Consider the following 19656-nt stretch of genomic DNA (forward strand, 5'->3'; position numbering starts at 1 on the left):
ATCTGACCAGTGGATGTTTAGGATTGTACGGAGACAGCGTTGATGGAAGTGTTCCAGGAGTCGCAGGTGGTGGCGGTGGATGACCCATGATTCGGATCCATATAAAAGAGTAGACAGCACAATGGCTCTGTAAACACTGATCTTTGTACTTTTCTTCAGGTGTTTATTTCACCAAACTCTTTTATGGAGTCTTCCAAAAGCACTATATGCCTTTGCTAACCTGTTGTCTATCTCTCTGTCAATCTTACCATCCGAGGAGATGAGGCTACCTAGGGAATTAAACTGCTGGACTGATTTGAGCTCTGATTCACCAATGATGATATGGGGATGATGGAAGGCTTCCTGAGGTGCAGGCTGATAGAGAACTTCTGTCTTCTTCAAGCTGACTCCAGCCCAAAAAGCTCAGCAGCCTCAGTAAAGCAGGATGTTAAACGCTGCAGAGCTACTTCTGTGTGAGTGATGAGGGCGGCAGCATCAGCATAAAGCAGCTCCCTTAAACCATCTTGTTGTGATATACTGGTCAGGAATATCCATGTGCACAGACTCAGCACAGATGCTATAAATAGTATATGTTGCAGCATTTGTTCAAGGCCCTCAGGAACGTGGTGGGATTACTGGTGCTGTTCTGTGCAGGGCCAGGAGTTGGACTTGGATGGTGGTGGGTCCTTTCCAGCTTAGAATGTTCCATGATTCTGTAACGTGTGGGCACTGGCTGTGGGTGTGCTCTGTGTGCACAGCTGTGAGAGCAGCAGGAATCTGGTATGCAGGTGTAGAGCCCTAATGTGTTCATGCCCTGCTGTCCCCAGGGCAGGAATCTGGGATGCAATGTGACAGTGCTGCTGCCTGGCCAGGGAGCAAATCCGGGCTGTTCCACGCCAGCCCCTCTATTACCTCCTGGGAAGCATCAGACCTGCACTCCCCAGGTGACCCCACAGCACCCCCTGGAGCCAGACAGGCTGCAAGGGCAGCGTGGTGATTGAATTGAATTTTGTGAGTTTTTTGCCCGGCTGCGAGGGTCCCATGTCCCAAGGTTGGTGGGGTGTGAGGTGAACTGGCAGCAGCCAGTTCCTTCCTGGAGCCAAGCACAGTCCTGGGGGCTCTTGGGGCACCCCCAACCACATGTAGCCACATCCTGTGGGAGTGTGTAGAATGTTAAGGGGTTAAAGATCATCTAGTCCCAACCCCTCCTGCCATGGGCAGGGACACCTCCCACTAGATCAAATTGCTCAAGGCCTTATCCAACCTGGCCTTCATCACTTGTAGTAATGGGGCAGCCACAGTTTCTCTGAGAAACCTGTACCAGGGCCTCACCCCCTCTCACAGGGAAGAATTTCTTCCTAATATCTAACCTAAATTTCTCCTCTGTCAATTGGTACCCACTCCTCCTTGTCCTGTCACTAGGTTCCTGATGAAGGGTCCCTCTCCAGCCTCCCTGGGAGGGGAGTTCCCTTCACACACGGGAAGATTGCTCTGAGGTCTCCACACAACCTTCCCTCCTCCAGGCTGAACGGCCCCAACTTTCTCAGCCTGTTTCAGGGAGAGGTGATCCGGGGGGAAGGGGGGGGGTCTGTGTGTGATCCTCTTGCCCCGCGCTCAGAGCTGCTGCTGCAGTGTGTGGGGGGGGTGGATGCGGGGAGTCTCAGTGGTCCCGGGTCACTGCGGTGTTGGATGCGGAGGGGCCCGGGTGGGTGCGGGGACAGGTATAGGGGGTCCCGGGGGTCCCAGATCGGTGCGGGGTCGGTGCGGAGGTGGATGCCGGTGGTGCCGGGTCGGTCCCGGGGGCTGATGCCGGCATTCCCGGGTGGATGCAGGTCCCGAGGGAGGGGCGGACGGGCGCCCTCCCGCGCGCGCCTCTTTGTGCGGGCGGGAGCGCGGGGCGCATGCGCGGCCCGGCCCCGGGCGGGGGGGCGCCGTTGGCGCGAGATAGGAAAGTGCCGCCGGTGCCGCGCTCCGGCCCCGCTCCCGACCTCGGCCCGGCCCCGCCATGGCCCGCCGCACCCGCGGGTGAGTGAGCGCGGCCCCCGCCGTGCCTGGACTCCTCGTGCCGGCTCCGCGGAACATTCCACAGGCTCCTGCTGGCTGCCCCGTTCCCGCTCTCAGGCCGGACAGCGGGGTGCGGGATGCGCGCAGGGCGGCGGCTCCGGGATCCCCCCGCTGAACGGTCCCAGGGGCTCCACCTGGGCCTGGGTTTGCTCTCTCGGAGCCCCTGGGCTGCTCCCCCGCACCGCCCGGCCGGCGCTGCCCACTTCCTTCGTTCCAGCGATCCCGGAGGTGGGGAACTGGAATGGGGGAATGGTGCCAGCCCCCCTCCCCATGCAGAGTCCTCCCCGAGGGACAGAGGGAGCAGAAATGAAGAGAAACGCTCCTTACCCTGCTCTGGGCAGCATGAAAGTTACTAGCAGCCGCCAGAGCCCAAAGCTGAGGGTCTCCTTTAAACCTGGGGTGTCTGGGTGGATGTTGGGGCTCAGTGCTGGAAGGGACAGATCTGGAGTTCTGCTCTGCATGGTGGGGCTTGCTCCCTCTCCTGCGTTTTCGTCAGAGCTGGAAGTTATAATCTTCATTTTTTTATTTCTAGTGAGGACCAAGATGAGCTGCGTTACCAGGATACCGAATTGGATGTGCCAGAGCAGCGGGATGGCAGGTGCAAAGTCAAGTGGACCCAAGAAGAGGTGAGTGAGAGCCCAGAGAGAGGTGTTTTGGGGTGGGCATCTGGCCTGGCACCCTGGGCTTTGGTGACTCCCCCCTAGTCCTCACCTGCTGGCTATGACCCCACCTCCTACTGTCTTGCTACTGGAGAAGACCATGTGTCTTTTATTCTGATCTGAGGTCTGAATGAGGCTCAGAGTTCAGGGGAGTTTAAAGTGCAGCCTGAAGAGCAAGAGCTCCAACCTCTTTAGCTTAAGCACATGAGTCCTCAGCCAGGCATCCGCTGCCTGCAGCACTCATGTGAGCAAAGAGGGATTCCAGAGGATGGATGAGGCCTCCAACAAGCTGAATTGTGCAACCGAAGTGTTCTCCTTTTTCTCTAGCAAAAACAGGGAGTACTGAAACTGTTGGAATCATGGCTTAGTCATCCTGGCTAAGAGCGTGAAATTAGTTGGGATATTCACTTCCCTCCTCCCAGTTCCTCCATCATTTTTGTTCTCTATGAAAACTACAAGATGTCCTGTCTCCCTGGGGTTTGGACACTGAGTAAGGTGGTCTTTGTGGAGATTTCAAAGCCCTGGGCTCATGCTGGGCAGGGAATAATTTCATGCCTGTTTGCCCATCCAGAGCTCACAGACAAGGACCCCTACAACAGGCTTTTTCTGAGCTGTATGAGTACACACATTCAGGCTGTAAGCAGGGATCATGGAAGAGATGCTGTAGAGCCCTATAGCACCAAAAGACAGAAGACCACTAGGCTAGTGATGATACACTTCAACCAGTCAGCTTTTCTGGCCAGGCAAAACCAGTGGCTGAGCTGGGAGATGGACTATCTGATCAGGGGTGCACTGGGGCTGGATAAGCAGGCCCTTGGCCACAGGGTTAGAACCAAACTGCACTGGAACAGAGCTGAGCTCTTGTTTTGTATTCAGTGTATTAGCTTGTCCTAGTACAGAGCCCAGAACCAAAGTCTGTTCCAGTTGTCTCTGTATACTGGAATGCTGTTAAAAGCTGGTCTGAGCTACTTTCCTCCCCTGGACACAGAATGCCAACAAAACCTTCTTGGCTGTTCAAAATATCTAGCTTGTTCTCTTGATGCCATCAGCCATGGGGTGCCTCTGGCATCTGTTCCCTCAGTATATCTGAAAGTGGGTGTCTTTGTTCTTTGCAGGATGAGCAGCTGAAGATGTTAGTAAGCCACTATGGGCAGAATGACTGGAAATTCCTGGCCAGTCACTTTCCTGTAAGTGACCCCTTGCCCAGCTGGGAATCAGAGTTTGCATGTTGCTTCTTCTCCTTGTGCTGGTTCTCTGTGTCTGTGCAGTGGGACTGTTCTGTGACAGCAGCTCCAGGCTGTGAAATGGGGCTGCTTCAGGGCAGGGAGACATTGTACAGAGGGCTTTCCAGGGTGAGTCTGTTGGAGCTGGGGTGAGAAATTGAGGTTCCTGTCCCTGTACCCAGTGCCCTGGGTCTAGGGTCTTAGTATGTATTTTCCGTGTGCTTCTACAGGTTTTCTGTGGGACAGCCTCTGTGTATGGGGACTGCTACTGCCTTTGGAGATTTTTGGGCTTTTGGAGCCTCCAGTCTAACACAAGGCTATTCTCCTTCCTTTTCCCAGAACCGCAGTGATCAGCAGTGTCAGTACAGGTGGCTGAGAGTGTTGAATCCAGACCTGGTTAAGGGCCCTTGGACCAAAGAAGAGGACCAAAAGGTTAGTCAGGGCCAAGAGGACCAGAGTGTTTGGACTGTCTCTGTCTGAAGAAAGGGTGGAGGAGTTAGACCCTCAGATCTTGTGGTAAACTATGTGTAATTCTTCTCACTGAGGGATACCCGTGAGAGCAGCACTGTCTGACCTGCTCTGAGCAGCCTGGGCAGCCATGGTTGTGATGTGCAGGAGCAGCTCTAGGCCTCTTCAGGTAAACACCTTCTCCCTTTCACACAGTACTGCCAGAGTAATCTGCAGGGGAGAGAGCTGAAAATGGAATTAATTCGTCTCTGTGCTGGCAGGTCTCCACCTGGCCTGGCCAGGTTGGATTCAAGAGAAAATAAAACTGGCATTTCCGCTGCCACAGTAGGCAGGCTGGAGTGGATGTCTGGGATTGGCTGGGTAAATCATGACTTTTGTGAGCCTGTTTCTCTTCTATTTGCAGAGTGAGCTAAGAGGGGCCAACTCAGATTCGTCGTCTTGATGTAGTTAAGAAAAGTTGGAATAAATTCCAACTTCTGCCAAGGTTTTCTGCTACAAAATATCATAGCCTGGCAGATTCTCTGTAACACTTTTGCTCCCTCATTTCTTTTGGTCCCATTAGTTTATGTCAAGCTTGTCCCAAGGGAGCTTCTCATTATGTCCTCCCACCTTACAGCAGAGCAGTTGTTGCCTGATTTCCCCTTCCCATTGTATTGTCCAGATTCTACCAGCCTACCCATCCTGGCCAAGCTGGGCTCCAGCTCTCTCCTCCCAACCCTGAACATTGCTTTGCCCCAGCTCCTTGGCCTGTGCCTCATTTTGGCATCTTTGGCCCATTTGTCTGTGCTTGACAGACAAGGGTCTGCAGGAGGGACATTTGTGCTGTGCCAAGAGCACTGAGCACCACCTCTCTACCTGCACTTTTCAGCTGAGCACAGCTGGCCAGGGTGGAAATGTACTTTGAAAACTCTTCAGCTAGGATTTTGGTAGGCTGAACATTGCAGGAAGTAGATTGTTTCATCCTGACTGTGCCCTGGACATTGTAGGGGCTCAGAACAGTTTCTGTGCCCAGAAGCATTTGCATTGAGGCTCAAGCAGAAGTGACAAAGCCCTGGGTGAAGGGGAAGAGGCAAAGTGGATGGTTCTTAAGTGAACGTGGCTTGTTTAGGCTTTGAAGGTCTCCCTGAGTGTGTGCTGGTGCTAGCAGAGCATGGACCTGCAGCCCTGGCATGTCCTGGCTGTAGCACACTGGGAAAGGGAGTAGCAGACCAGTGCAGAGCTGATAGGGACTGTTGTCATGCAGGCAGGTCTTCAGAAGCAGGGAGGGCAGAGGAGCCTTTGAGCAGGTGGGACTCGGCCTTTGCTCAGAAATGGGCATGTTTCTCAGTCTGGGCCCCTTTGCCCCTGGTGCACCTGCCAGTCTCCACCTCATCTTCTTGAAGTGGTCATCTGCATTCACAGGTGCCCTGTGTCTGCATGGAAACAACCTCTTACAGAAATTTGGCAGAATCATTGCTCTCATGAGAGTTGGTACACATGACTGTCCATGCTGGATCCCTCCAGCTTTTCCTCCTAAGGGGCCCTCGTCTGCCCTTAACTAGTCCCAAGAGAGCTGAAGAGCAAAGCCTGAAGATGAGTGTATTGACCTTCCTCTCCTTTCTTCCATATCTTTATTTCCCTCCCTCTCTCTTCAAAGGTAATTGAACTGGTTAAAAAATATGGCACCAAACAGTGGACCCTGATAGCCAAGCACCTGAAAGGGCGGTTAGGGAAGCAGTGCCGGGAACGCTGGCATAACCACCTGAACCCTGAGGTGAAGAAGTCGTCCTGGACAGAGGAGGAGGATCGTATAATTTTTGAGGCCCACAAGGTCCTGGGGAATCGCTGGGCGGAGATTGCCAAGCTGCTGCCTGGGAGGTAGGACCTCTTTGCTCACTGCTGCCTTCCCTGCTGGGTGGCCCATGGAGATCCATGTGTTAGGCTCCCATGAGTGGGCTGGGGAGTGTGTTGGAACTGTTAGCTGTGCTTTAGAGCTACTGTAAATGGTGATTTGTTTTCTTCTGCTTTTTCTGCAGGACCGACAATGCTGTGAAGAATCACTGGAACTCCACCATCAAGCGGAAGGTGGACACGGGAGGCTTTCTCAATGAAACTAAGGAGTCCAAGTCACTGTACTTGCTTGTGGAGGTGGATAACAAGGAGAGACAAAGTCAAACGACAACTGAGAGCCAGGTACTGCACCAGCACTTGCAGCAGGCAAGTGGGTCAGTCCCCTGCTCTGCTAATGTGTTTTGGAGCTGTTCATCCACCCTTCTGCTGCCTCACGCTACCTTTGCCGTAGCCTGGTGTCTGCATAGACTGACTGCCTTCTCCAGCCTTTTCCAAGAGACTGACTCTTGGGAGATCTCTCCCTCCGGGAGCTAGAGGTGTGATGGGAGCCCAAGTGTGTCATATGCTAAAGCTGTTATCTTGCCAGTCTGAGCATCAGGTCTGTCTTGGACACTGAAGGTTCTTTTGGCTTTGTTGTGCTGTTGCTGGTAGGAAAAGGGAGGCTGCTCTAGGCAGTGTGTGTGTGGGAGCACGGTGAAGAGATACTGTGTTTCTTTCCTCTAAAAAAGGAAGCAGGGAAGGACACCAAATGATTGCGTTCATGAAGAAAGCATGTGGTTTTAGAAGGCAGGCTCTTGGAAAATAGGAAATGCAGAACTTGTGCTACCTGTTCAGCCTATGTTCAGTTTTCTCCTGGGATACTGTTAAGAGAAATCTTCAATTAAATAGTCCTGCGCTTGTTATGTTGCATGGACTCCTGCTCAGGTAGTGTATGGGACAGAGCAGTGAGGGAGAATGGGGATGTGAAACTGAATGGCAGGTAGGAAACCTGAATGTGTACAGGGACTCTTGCTCTTTGTACCCAAGACTTGACGTTGTTCCTTTGTTTTCTACTAATATCTGGACTTTCTTTGCTTGTATGTGTGAAGAATGTCCTGCCGAACTGGCCAGTGGATATCTCTGAGATAAAAGAAGAAGATGTCAGTGATGAGGAGGTGACGGGTGTACAGGAGTTGCCCTCGGAGCTGCCAGTGGCAGAACTGGCAGAGCAGAACATGGAGGGAACTCCAGAAGAGGCAACCACTTCGTTCGTCGAATCACCCTACAAATGGGTTGTTGAAGCTGCCAACTATTTGTACCCAAGTTGTGTGCCAGCCTTCAATGAAGCTCTGGACATGATTGAATCTGTAAGTAACAGTCCCTTGCTTCCCCAAGGGAGACTGATTTTATCCTTCATCCTTGAATGAACTTACCAAGTCCCCTTGCTCATCACCATGGGTGACCTGAGGAGGGCTGGGTCTGTCATTGCCTTGCAGATTCCTACCATCTCTCTTTCAGGGCTGGATTAGTCCTTTCCAGCTCTGCTGGTATTACTGTGGGCTTGCAGATTTCCCTAGGTGGGTGTCCTTGTACGTGGGCTCTGACGGTGTGGGAGGCTGTAGGTTCTGGCAAATCTGATTTCAAATCCTTCTTTATTGGCCAGAGTGTCCCCAGTACTCATTTTCATAATGGTTCAGCTCATGCTTATTGGCTTTTCTTTCCTCCTGTCATGGGATGGGATGGGACAGGACTGACTGGGAACAAGCCAAGCCCATTTGTACTATGGAGGACAGACCCTTTCATGCTGGCATATGGTCACTGTTTGTTTTCAGTGGAGGTAGCTTCACTGAAACTAGTAATTTTGGGACAGTCAAGCACTGCTGATGTCTGCTGGGTGACAGAGGCACACCAGGGTGGGAGGCTGGCTAGAATCAACAGGGCACTTTGCTGCCACCAGAGGAAAGTGCCTCTGCAGGCCCCAGCCTGCCTGAGGAGCTTATGAGCTGATTATCCATGAAGGATCCACTTTGCCTGTGTATAGGAAGACAGTCTGTGCCCGAGGCTTAGCAGGCCGTATGTGGGTCCTTGTATGGTACTGGGTGTTGGTGGGATGGAGCTGTGAAGCAGCTCATCTCTGAACTGGTTTGGTTCTGCTTTCAGCAGTGCAGAGCCCTGTGTCCAGCTCTATCGATGTGCCCAAGACTGTGGTTTGCTGTTGGGTGACAGTCACTTCATTCAGCCCCTGTCTCCAGACCTCTCCCCAGCTGCTTTTTTTGTTCCCTCTCTGGAGGGGTGCAGCTGTTTGTGCGGCTGTGCTGTGAACCGAGCTGGGAAACCAATCTTGCAGAAACAGAAAAACCTGCCTGTGCACAAACAGCAGCTTTCAGCTGGGTCAGTGCCCTGGTCTGGCTTCCAGCTGTGCCTACAGCAGAGGGGAGGAGGGCTGGAGCTCTCCTAGCCAGGCTCCTTCCAAAGCTTGGTGCCATCACACACTTACTTCACCTCCTAGTTCAAATTTGCGTCTTCACCCGTCGGCTGCTCAGCTTTGCTCCTGGGCTGCCACTGATGGTTTCCCTTGTGTGCAGGACCCAGACGGTGGGTGGTGTGACCTGACTCAGTTTGACCTGCCTGAGGAACCTTCTGCCGGTGGCAGCAGCAGCAACAACAGTCCCATGAGGCCAACGCTGAGTGAGGCCGCGCCGTCCCTGCCCAGCATGACCGAGTACCGCCTGGATGGCCACACCATCTCCGACCTGAGCAGGAGCAGCAAGGGAGAGCTCATCCCCATCTCCCCTCATGCTGAGGGGAGCTTTGGCACTCCACCCTCAGTGCTGATGAGGCAGAAGAAGAGGAAGATCTCCCTCTCCCCTGTCACGGAGAACGTCACCAGCACCAGTCTGTCCTTCCTTGACTCCTGCAACAGCATGACCCCCAAGGGCACCCCTGTAAAGACACTGCCCTTCTCTCCATCTCAGGTATGGGGAAACAGCAGGGCCCAGTCTGTGCTCCTCTGCCTGGGCTTGGGCCTGAGCTAATAAGCGTGTTCATGCTCTGTCTTCTTGCCCTAATGTCATGTATTTTCATCAGCTCTGCCAGCTTTGAATGTCTCTCCTGCCTTGAATGAGACAGTACCAGTGTGCAGGGTGTATCCCTTTGCTAAAACAAGCCACAGAACTGGGTTCTGGCACTGCTTGTCTTCAGTGCTGCCCTTCCTTTGGGAGCAGCAGACCACATTTGCCTCTGGGAGTGCTTGCAGCCTCAGAAAAGCCCAGCTACACTGTGAGAGGCAGGGCACTGTGGAGAAGCACCACTGTGTGGATGGATCTACATGCATGCTCATGCTGTAGAGCACACTGCTTCTGTCCCCAGGGCATTGCTGCCCCAGCTGTGGGTAGCAGAGTGGCAACAGTGAAAATTTGCTTTCCCCGTTTGTTTGCAGTTCAGTCACTCAGGCAGGCTGGGCAGCAAACACCTTGCACAGACCTCGGCGTTTCTGTACTTGGGAAAATGCTCCTGGGCTTGTCTTTGTTGCAAAAGGGCCTTGGGGTCTTTTGACCTGTGTCGTGACTCTTACAGTGTCCACATGCTTGTGCACACGTAGTCTCCAACATACATCACCTTAGGGCACTGTGATGGTCAAACCCAGTAGTCTCTCATATCTGAAAGTGGTGGAGTTCTGCTTATAAAACAGAATAAAGTCTGCTGTGTTTTCCAGCACAGTTCCCACAGCAACTTTGTTCAGATTCTTTGTCTACCTGTGCCCTCCAGGCCTTTATTCCTGCAGCCCTGGATGCACATGAGAGAGCACCACAGGACAGTCCAACATGCAGGTTCAGGTTGGCCTTGAATGCAAGGCTAACAAGGACTGGGAAATCACATCAGGATCTGAAATGTTTAACTTCTCTCAGTGTAAATGACAGGAAGGTCTGGAGTGAATTTGAGAAGGCAATGGGCATGTCCTGCCTCTTGGGCTGAGCTTCAGCCATCAGTGAATGTCATGAACACAGCTCTTCTGTCCTGATAGATTCTTGGGCACAAACCTCATTCCTTTTTTGAGTAAAGCTGTCACTTATTAGCTGTTGAGAAGTAAAATCTTAGCAGAGATGAGAGAGTGTGTAGTCTTCTTGCAGTTTAGGCTGAAAGCAGCTCAATGCAAAACTTGTTAACTTGTACACTTTGTGTTACATGGTCTTCCCTCGTGTTTGCTAACCTGAGGTTGGAATAGACTTTTGGTGAGCTGGGATTACTGGTGCAAGGAGAGACTTCTCTCCCACACTGTAGCTGGTAGTTTTAGTTGCATCAGCTCATCCCTTACGGGAAGTAAATAACCTCTATAGGTGTGGGGCACCTTCTGGCAACTTTCACATGTGTGTCCATGTACAGAACTGTATGAGTCCGTAAGTCATCCTGGTTTACGCTGGGACAGCTGCTCAGAATGGGAGTGTTGTCCCTACTTCAGATTTTCTCTCCCTATTGAGGAAAAAGTAGTGCCTTGTGATGTGATGCTGGGATGCTTGAGACTGACTGTGTTCACTTTTTCTTTCCTGTGCTGTTCAGTTCTTAAACTTTTGGACCAAACAGGATACACTAGAACTGGAGAACCCATCCCTGACCTCCACACCTGTGTGCAGCCAGAAAGTGATTGTCACCACCCCACTGCACAGGGACAAGACCCCTCTGCCCCAGAAGAACTTAGCGTAAGTCCTTTCTTCCTCCTCTTCCCTGCGCAGAGTCCTTTTCCACACGGGAGACTGGTTCAATTCAAACACACCTCTCAGTACTCGACACTACTAAGAGAGGGGCAAGGCAGGCTGGGGATTTCCTTAAATTAGTGGTTCCCTTCCAAAACAGCTCCACTCTGAGCTGCAGGGAGCAAGTGCCCAGGCTGACTGGGGCCACAGCCAAGTGTTGTGCCCAGCTGCTGGGTGGATTGTTGCCTTCTGTGGGTTACAGCAGGTCTGATCCCTTCTCTTTCCCCCTCTCTGCTTTCAGGTTTGTCACACCAGATCAGACGTACGTGGTGGACAACACGCCTCATACTCCCACGCCTTTCAAAAATGCCCTGGAGAAATATGGACCAATTAGACCTCTGGTAATCATTGGGCAGGGCTGTGGCTTGCAGGTGGCAGAAGCACGATGGGGCATGGGGCAGGTTGCAGCAGAGCCGTGAACCAACTCTTATCTGTACCAGAACAAAGTGCAGTTTGGTAGTGCCAGGCTTAGATGGGAGGGGACCTTGTCATGATGATAATTTTATTGTAAGTAGCCACAGGACTGTTAGTTCCTCTGGAAACCAACTAAAAATGCCAAAACCTGCCCTTGAATCAGGCTGCAGTGCTTGGCTATGATGACCTCGAGGAAAAGCAAGGAAATGCTCTGCCTAGGCTTCTCTGAGGAACTGCATCTCTGAATGTGGGTGTTGTGGGGATGGCAGTTTCCAGTATCCCAGGCCTTGTGTGCATACTGGTCTGCTGATGCCACACTTGGGGTTCAGATGATAAGAGTCTCTCATGCCTAGAGATCCTGGAAATCTGTTAGGCTAGCAGAAAACTTGTCATATCTTTTCCAGCTGGGAAGTAAATTGGAAGTCATCTTTGTCTTTGTCCTCCCACTGTGGTCTCTCCTGACCCCATTATCCCTTGAGAGAAATACTCATGAGCCTGCCCAGAATACAGACTTTGACTGCCTTGTGCTCTCTCTGCCTTTTTCACACCAGCCCCAGACTCCTCACCTGGAAGAAGACTTGAAAGAGGTACTCCGAAGTGAAGCTGGCATCGAACTCATCATAGAGGATGAGGTGAAGCCTGAGAAACAGAAAAGGAAACAGGGGGTGAGCTGATTTTGTATCCAGTACCTGCTGCTGAGCTGCCCTCTGCTGTTAGGGGGTGTTTTGGTTGGTTTTACTCATACTGTTGATGTCAAAATCTTTTTGACCCCGTGACCACTGTCTTTGAATCAGCAAGAGGCACTTGAGGTTAAGGCCTGCTGAAAATACTGCCCGCCATGTCCTGGTTATGCTGAATTCAGGGCTTGCTAGGAGATGCTGTGTTGCTATCCTACTGGAGAGACCCGTGGCATGCTTGGAGCTTCTGGGGCACACTGGGCTCCCAGAAGGCTGTGGGCTGGTACGAAGAGTCTATTGGTTCAGTTTCTTGGTGACCTTCCTACTGAAAGGGTCTTTGTCTTCTAAACTGGTGGCTGCAGGTGCCAGGAAGAGAGCACTGGAAGCTGCTGTGCCCTGTGGTGGGGAAGGCTGCAGCAATCCTTCTTTCTGAGATGCTGGGGCCATGCAGACCCAGGATGACCTGGGCTTGGTGTGTACCCTGGGCCCTAAGGATGGCAGTCTTCTGGGTGGATTCATGCTGACACTGTTTTTTCTATGTCCTCCAGTTGCGCAGGAGTCCCATCAGGAAGGTCCGGAAGTCTCTAGCCTTGGATATTGTGGATGAAGATATGACACAAAATCTGCCTGCCCTCCCCAAGACTGTGTGTTTCAAAAGAGCCCAGGTGAGGAGTTCTGCATTCAGAGCAGGGACAGAGCTATCTCTGCTCTGAAAAAAAACCCTGTGCAAAGCAGCCTGCAGCTGCCTTTGAACTGTCCATGTGAATGTGGATGAAAGTCTGTATTTCTTCTTTCCTTATAGTTTTCCTTTTTTTTTTTTTTTCTCTTTTCAGCCTGTGAATTTCCTGTCAAGGTCCCTGAACCTTTCCTCCTCGAGCAGGAAGAACGACAGTCATTTGCTCAACAGAGCTTTCATGCAAGTGCAGCCAGAGAAAATGTCCTACAGGAAAATGCCAAGCCATTTCAGGCCACCAGCACCAGTAAGCCCTGCAACCTCTGCTCTCTCAGCCAAGAGTTCAGCTGCCAGTGCAGCCCTTGTCCCTCCATGGGAGGAGAAGTGAGGGATGAAGCTCTGAACTACTGCATAGGCACCACTACACGTTCAGGGCTGTCCCTGCACCAAGCTTGGGAGATAACAACCAGTACTGTCAAACTACAGCCTCCTTCTGTCTCTTTGCAAACCTACTTTCCTGCTGGGGCTCAAAGCCCTGTGGTTGATCAGAGCTGTGACCCGCTTAGCATGTTTGGCCCTGGATTTCCTCATGGGAATTTGCACCCTACCCCAATCCGTCAGGGAATTTGGATGATTGATCTGGCTCTGAAGTAAACTTTCCCAGTGAGCACTCCTTGGGTGGACAGCAGTAAGCTCATCTTTTTTGTTTCTCAGGGTATGCAACTCTGAAGTGCTATATAAAGCTTAAGCACAAAGGTATTTCTCACCCCTCTGATTTTTAGGGTGTTTCTGGGTGGTGGGGAAGGCTGTGTGCCTTAGCCATCTTAGGCTGACTTCACCCTACATTATCTTGAACCCATTGCAGTATGGAGCTCCATCTGACAGTGTGGCACCTTGTAGCTTGTGCTGAGGTTGGTGCTGTTACAGCAACCGTTTTCCTCAGCTCTGCACAGTTGGATCCAGGTTGTGCTGGAGTCACAGCAGCCTAAAAATGCCCTCTGGGACATAACAGATCTCTAAAATCTTCACCACTTGCAGGCAGGGTGCATTAGTAGAGGGATATCCCTGCTTTGCTGAGAAGTGTGGCTTAGAGAAGGGGATTTGGATCATGATTTTGCAGGTGTTTGCTTGGACCAAGTAATTGGAGCTCTCTAGTAGCTTGAATGAGGATGGAAATACCTGCTGTCCTTAGTGGAGGGCTGAAACTGCAGCTGGGGGCTGCTGTGGGGGTGGTTTCCACCCCAGAAGAGCCCAGCTGCTATGTTGTCCTTACTGCACAGCATAGCTCAGTCTTCAGGAAGCACTGCAGTGAGGGGGGTTGCACCTGTCCCTGCATTAGAGCTGTCTTGTGGAAGCTCTTTCTTCTGAAAGATTAATACTGCTCAGCCAGAATAATTCCTTCTCCTTCCCAAAATAAACCCTTCTTAAAGACTTCCATTTCTCCTCCTGTCCTCGGCAGGGTCAAGTTGTTCCAAGAGCTAATAGATCCATATAAATAAAGCTTTGGGAGTGACTTAAGGTGGCAGTGGAGCCGTTTGTGTGGTAACAGAGTACAGATGTGCAGTGAAATCCCATTGCCCAGAGACAGCAGAGCTGTCTGAGCTGCTCCTGGGCTCTGGGGATTTATTGTCCTGGGCTGGTGGTGCTTGCAGTCAGTTACTTATGAAGGGAGCTCATCCAGCTGTGGGCTAAACTTCCATCAGCCCAAAGCCATGCTGGGGCTGTGTGGAACATTCTTACTATTGAGCAAACACTCAAGCTCTGGTTCTCTGCAGTGCATGTAAACAGGTATTTCCAGTTTAGGGCATTGAGTGTTTCCTGGCTGCGTTTATCAGGAGATTCACAGGGGCTTTCCTGAACTGCAGAAACACCTTGTGGGTGCTCTTTCTGCATGCAGAGACTGAAGTACACCTTATTTTTGGTTATTCCTGTGTTCTGTGGGACCCTGCCGAAACTGAAGACATCTAATAGCTGTTAAGAATCGTCTTCGATCAGCTAGACCTGGGGTTGAGCAGCTCCTGTAGAAATTGTACTGGTTGGGAATAAACCCCAAAGCTATACTTGAATTTCTTCCATCGCTGGAATCGCTTCAGGGCTTGTGCTTTGGGGTTTTTGTCTTGAGGCAAGTAAGGAAAAGCCCTGAAAAGGTATGTGAGTTGTCCTGAAATGGAGCACTCACCTGGAAAACTGCTGAACCTTACCCTTAGAAATTACTGCCTGACCCTGTGATGAGTAACTGGTGGTGTGCAAGTTCCTCCTGGTTGCAAGATGGGTGCTGAAGTTTGATTTCCCTTAGGTGGTAGCAGATGGTTGATAGGTCTGTTTATTTTTGCAATCTTTTTGAACACGATGTTGACAAGATGTTTGTCCTCTCCCTTAACTCTCTTGCACACATCCTTTCTTTTCCCTCTGCAGATGACCAGGGCTTGGAAAGCAGTGGCCTGCGGTGGAACCCAAGACCAACTCTTCATGCAGGAGAAAGCTCGACAGTTTTTGGGCACGTTGAAACAGAGTCACACATCAAGGACCTTAATCTTATCATGAAGGATTGTTCTGCTTCTTGATTTTATTTTTTAAAACTTTAAATAAGTGGAGGGGGAACTGCGGGAAAAAATATCCTCTGCCAGACCTTAGTGTGTGGGAGTGGATTTTTCTTTTCCTTCTGTTTCCAGGTAGATTAATATTGTAACAAACTGGGCTAACTGCTGGCTAGTGTGTGGAATGCAAGCTTTGGGATCATTATTGAACGGCAAACGAAGATTGGAAAGATGACAGCACGACGTCTCCCTGCAAGGCCTGAGTTCTGCAAAAACAGGAGGAGGCAGCTGTGGTCCACCTTGGAGCAGCATGTGCACACTGGCCTCACAGCATCCCCGGATTTCCTCTTGACTGCTCTAGTTCCTCAGGAATGGCTTTTGTGAAGGTTTCTGCGTGCCTTGTGCCTCCCTCCCAGCTTTCCCCAGGGGATGGAGTTGTTCTCCTTTGCTCAAGGAGGAGGGAGGGCATGGTGCTTTGGGGTGAACTGTGCTGGGAGCTGGCCCCTTGCTCCCCGGGGGGGTGTGCTTTTTTTACTGCCATGGCTCCAACTGGGAGTGGCAGATGCCTCTTCCCAGGACTCCTTCTTCAAATAAACAATGGTGCTCACATCCCCCTGTCCCTCAGACTCTGACTCTGCTCAGGGGAGGCTGTGTGCTGGAGTGGGGAGATGCAAAGTGCTGGTTTTCGTGTGGGATCTTTGCTCTCCTGGCAAGTTGCTGAATTCCTGTTGACTTCTCAGCATAGAAGAGAAAGAACGTTTTCCTCCCCACTCTTAGTAGTTTCATCAGCTGTTTAGAAATTTTGGCTGCTGTCACAGTGTGTTTGAGCTCTGTGTGATTGGGATCTCTGCAGAGCTGCAGGAGTGGATGGAGGCTAGAGAGAGCAGGGGGCTGGGAAAGAGCAATAGGAGTGTGTGATGCCTTCTCTGTTCCCCTTCTTTTTGAGGCCAAAGCTGCATCCATGTAACTATTGTGTGGAAACAGTAGCAGTGTCCTGTTTTAGGATGTAGCCAAGGATGAAATGTGGCCATTGTAGTAATATATTACCTTTTGCAATTGAAAAGGTGCTGAAGAAACAGAAGAGCAACACACCAGTTACACCAGAACAGGAAGAGGTTTTTGGGCTGTCCTTGGCCTCTGGCTGGGGTGGCTGAACAGCAAAGGTGGGTGGAGGGTCTGTTCACCCCAGTGCTTTTTACCGGGGTCCCTGTCCCCAGTGCCTTTTCAGGGGGGAAAACGAGAGCAGAGCTGTATAAATTTCCTTTCGGATTGTGGCTTATGTTCGAAATAGAGTCAAAAAAATCGTTGCTGACAAACTTGTTAGGAAAACCTTGGATCCTGGGAAACGAGGGAGGTTTAGAAACCCAGCTCATTTTTCATTTTTGCAAGGTTGGGGCGTCTATCCTGTTGCCTGACCTCCGCCCCGCCCCGGACCCCCGCCCCGCGCCCGCAGCGCCGTCTCGCCGCGCCGCTTCCCGCTGTGGGGACAGGACGGGGCGCTCGGCGGCGCCGGGCGCGGGCGGCAGGTTCGTGGGCGGCGGCAGGCACCGGCACGGGCAGCCCCCTCCCGGCGCCGCGGCGCGCGGCGCAGCCGCGAGGACCCCGCTCCGCTCCCGCTCGGTCCCGCCGTGCCCTGGAGATGCTGTCGGGGCTGCGCCGCCGCTCTCGTGCCGGTGCCGCGCTCCCTGCTCAAGGTAAGGGCCAGTTCCGGCGGCACGGCGGGACTTGCGGTCTCCCGTCTCTCCCGGGGTGTGTGTGGGGGGGGAATAACATGAAGATTTTTAGGGGTGAAAGCGCAGAAATTAGCGAGGGACGCTAATTTGGGTAAACTCGGTCACCGGAAGTAGAGAGCGACCGGACTGTTTTCGACGGCGCACCACTAAAGATGGCGCCCTCCCGGACCGGAAGCGCTGCGAGGGCACCCCGAAAGAAAAATGGCGGCGCCGGTACCGGAAGTCCTCCAAGGCCGTACACAAAGATGGCGGGCCCGGCCCGGAAGTCCGCCAAGCCCACAGTAAAGATGGCGTCACCAGGACCGGAACTTAGCCATGCCCACACTAAAGATGGCTGCCCCTGCCCGGAAGTCCGCCGAGGCCACACTCAAGATGGCGGCACCAGGACCGGAACTTAGCCGAGACCACACTCAAGATGGCGGCACCAGCCCGGAAGTCCGCCAAGGCCACACTCAAGATGGCGCCGCCAGGACCGCAGCTTAGCCGAGACCACACTCAAGATGGCGGCGAGAGGACCCCTTGCCTCAGAGAGGCGTCTATCCTGTTGCCTGACCTCCACCGCGACCCGGACCCCCGCCCCGCGCCCGCAGCACCGTCTCGCCGCGCCGCTTCCCGCTGTGCGGACAGGGCGGAGCGCTCGGCGGCGCCAGGCGCGGGCGGCAGGTTCGCGGGCGGCGGCAGGCACCGGCGCGGGCAGCCCCCTCTCGGCGCCGCGGCGCGCGGCGCAGTCGCGAGGACCCCTAGGCGCCAACGCCGCGCCGTCCGCTCGCCCCGCTCCCGCTCCTGCTCCCGCTCCCGCTCTCGCTCTCGCTCCCGCTCTCGCTCGGTCCTGCCGTGCCCTGGAGATGCTGTCGGGGCTGCGCCGCCGCTTTTTCCCCCCGGAAGCGACCCACGGCGGCAGATCCGACGGAGATCGTCCCGGGGGTAAGCGGCGGGGGCGCGGCGGGGGCGCGGCCGCTCTTCTGCCTCTCCCGCGGCCGTCGGGCTGCAGGCAGGGGAAGCGACAGGCAAGTTTCTCGCCTCTGCGGAGAAACTTGCACCTGCGTGCCGCCGCAGGGCCGGGTTCGGATGTGCCCTGGCATTGCACACCCCCCCCGCCCCCCCCGCGGGGAGGGTCTGCGCTGCCTCGGGGACCCTGTCTGTGCTGCCGGGAGAGAGAAATCCTTTGGGAAGCTGGGGTGGAAACAGCGACTCTGTGAATTGCTCAGCTTTCCCTAGGGAAGGGCAGGTTTTAAGGAAGAAAGGCCCGTACTCGCGAAAGGCGCCGCTCGTCTCGCCAAGGGGGGGGGGGGGGGCGCGCGGCTGCAGTGCCGCTCCCGGCCGTGTCCGCCAGGCGGCGACTGTGAGGCAGGGCCCGGCGCTCGGGGCGGGCTGGGAAGCGGCGCCTGCGCAGAGCGAGGCGGTGCCCGGGCCGGACCTGAAGCGCTCGGGGCCGCCGGGCAGGGCAGTGCTCGGCTGGCGGGTGCCCCGCAGAGAGAAGAGCCCGGCCCTGGGAAGGCAGGAGCCTGGCCTCGAGCTGCTCCGGACCGCTGTGGGGATGGGTTTGAAGTTTTGGGATCGCTTGTTTCTGTCCCTGCCTTCCCACTGAAAACAATAACTTAAGAAGTCCTTGTCTGGACTGGTCCAGAGAAATGGTGGAGTCTCCATCTCCGGAGATGCTTAAAACACTTTTGCTCAGGCAAAGTCGTGAGCAACCTTTTCTGCCTAATGCCGCTCTTTGAGCAGCAGAGATTGGACTAGGTGATCTCCAGAGGTATTGTCCAACCCCCACCATTCTGTCCTTCTGTAAAGGAGCTTTGCACTACCCTTTTGAACTGTAATCTGTTGATGACCTGTGTTGAGGTCACACTGCAGCTTGTTACACTGCAGCTTGTCACACTGAATGGCAGCCTGAATAATTTAATATTGAACTGTGATTAATCACAAGATGAAAGCTAAGATAGGCTGGTAAGAGGCAGTGTTCTTTGCTACTACACAGGAAGAAGGGAAAGAATCTCAAAAACAAATAAATAAACAAAAAAACCCTTTATATTTGCTTGTGCAAGAAGAAGATTGTTCTTCCACTCAACCAGGTTTTGAGAGGACAAATTGATTGTTTCTCTGACAACACTATACATTGGAGGCTGCTAATAATCCCATAGTCTGTGCTGAAGGTTTTAGCTGATTGTGTTTGTCATCAGCTTTTACTAAAGAAAAAGCAAGCCTTCTTGGCTGTGTGGATATTCCAGGAACTGAATGATTCCATTCATGTAGATAATGATAACAGAGCCAAAACAAAAATATTGTAAGTGTCCTATGTGGAAGAATATACAGAATTTCAAAAGGGATTGTAGTGGTCCCATATACAGAACTAACATACTTCCTGTTCCTTATTTGCTGATCAGGTCGTATTTATCTGCCTGTCAGGACTGTTGGAGCGCTGGATGGAGAGCAGGTCATATGAAGAGGATTACGGAGTAAAAGGCAGCTTGTACTTAAGTGCAGGGTAAGTATAAATATTTATATATATTGGCACAGTGCCTAGCCTTAATGCTTAAAATCCTTTGGAGAACTGTCTGCATATTTACTGTATTAATGATCAAATGCAAGGCTGTGTTGGGAAAGGTCTTCCATTTGGAAGTCAGTAGTTGAGACTGTCTTGCCTATGAAAAAGAGGGAGAATTTTCATT

General features: G+C 52.7%; 1 protein-coding gene across 1 annotated transcript; it reads left to right on the forward strand.

Moving 5' to 3' along the window:
- The first annotated feature begins 1958 nt into the window (after positions 1–1958).
- MYBL2 (MYB proto-oncogene like 2) lies at positions 1959–15429 on the forward strand. The gene is made up of 14 exons (XM_027645977.1): positions 1959–2004; positions 2576–2669; positions 3818–3889; positions 4265–4357; positions 6030–6250; positions 6409–6565; positions 7312–7569; positions 8788–9177; positions 10760–10899; positions 11195–11294; positions 11919–12032; positions 12593–12709; positions 12878–13024; positions 15133–15429. The coding sequence occupies exons 1-14, from the start codon at positions 1985–1987 to the stop codon at positions 15259–15261; spliced, it is 2052 nt and encodes a 683-aa protein (XP_027501778.1). The 5' UTR covers positions 1959–1984; the 3' UTR covers positions 15262–15429.
- Positions 15430–19656: the final 4227 nt, after the last annotated feature.

The sequence above is a fragment of the Corapipo altera genome, unplaced genomic scaffold, assembly GCF_003945725.1.
Source record: "Corapipo altera isolate COAL_440 unplaced genomic scaffold, ASM394572v1 64, whole genome shotgun sequence".
Taxonomy (NCBI): Eukaryota; Metazoa; Chordata; class Aves; order Passeriformes; family Pipridae; genus Corapipo; species Corapipo altera.

Coding starts and splice junctions, on each gene's coding strand:
- MYBL2 (XM_027645977.1), top strand. CDS start 1,985: ATGGCCCGCCGCACCCGCGG. Junction 6,566..7,311: donor AAACGACAACTGAGAGCCAG/GTACTGCACCAG, acceptor GTATGTGTGAAG/AATGTCCTGCCGAACTGGCC. Junction 13,025..15,132: donor ATTTCAGGCCACCAGCACCA/GTAAGCCCTGCA, acceptor TTCCCTCTGCAG/ATGACCAGGGCTTGGAAAGC.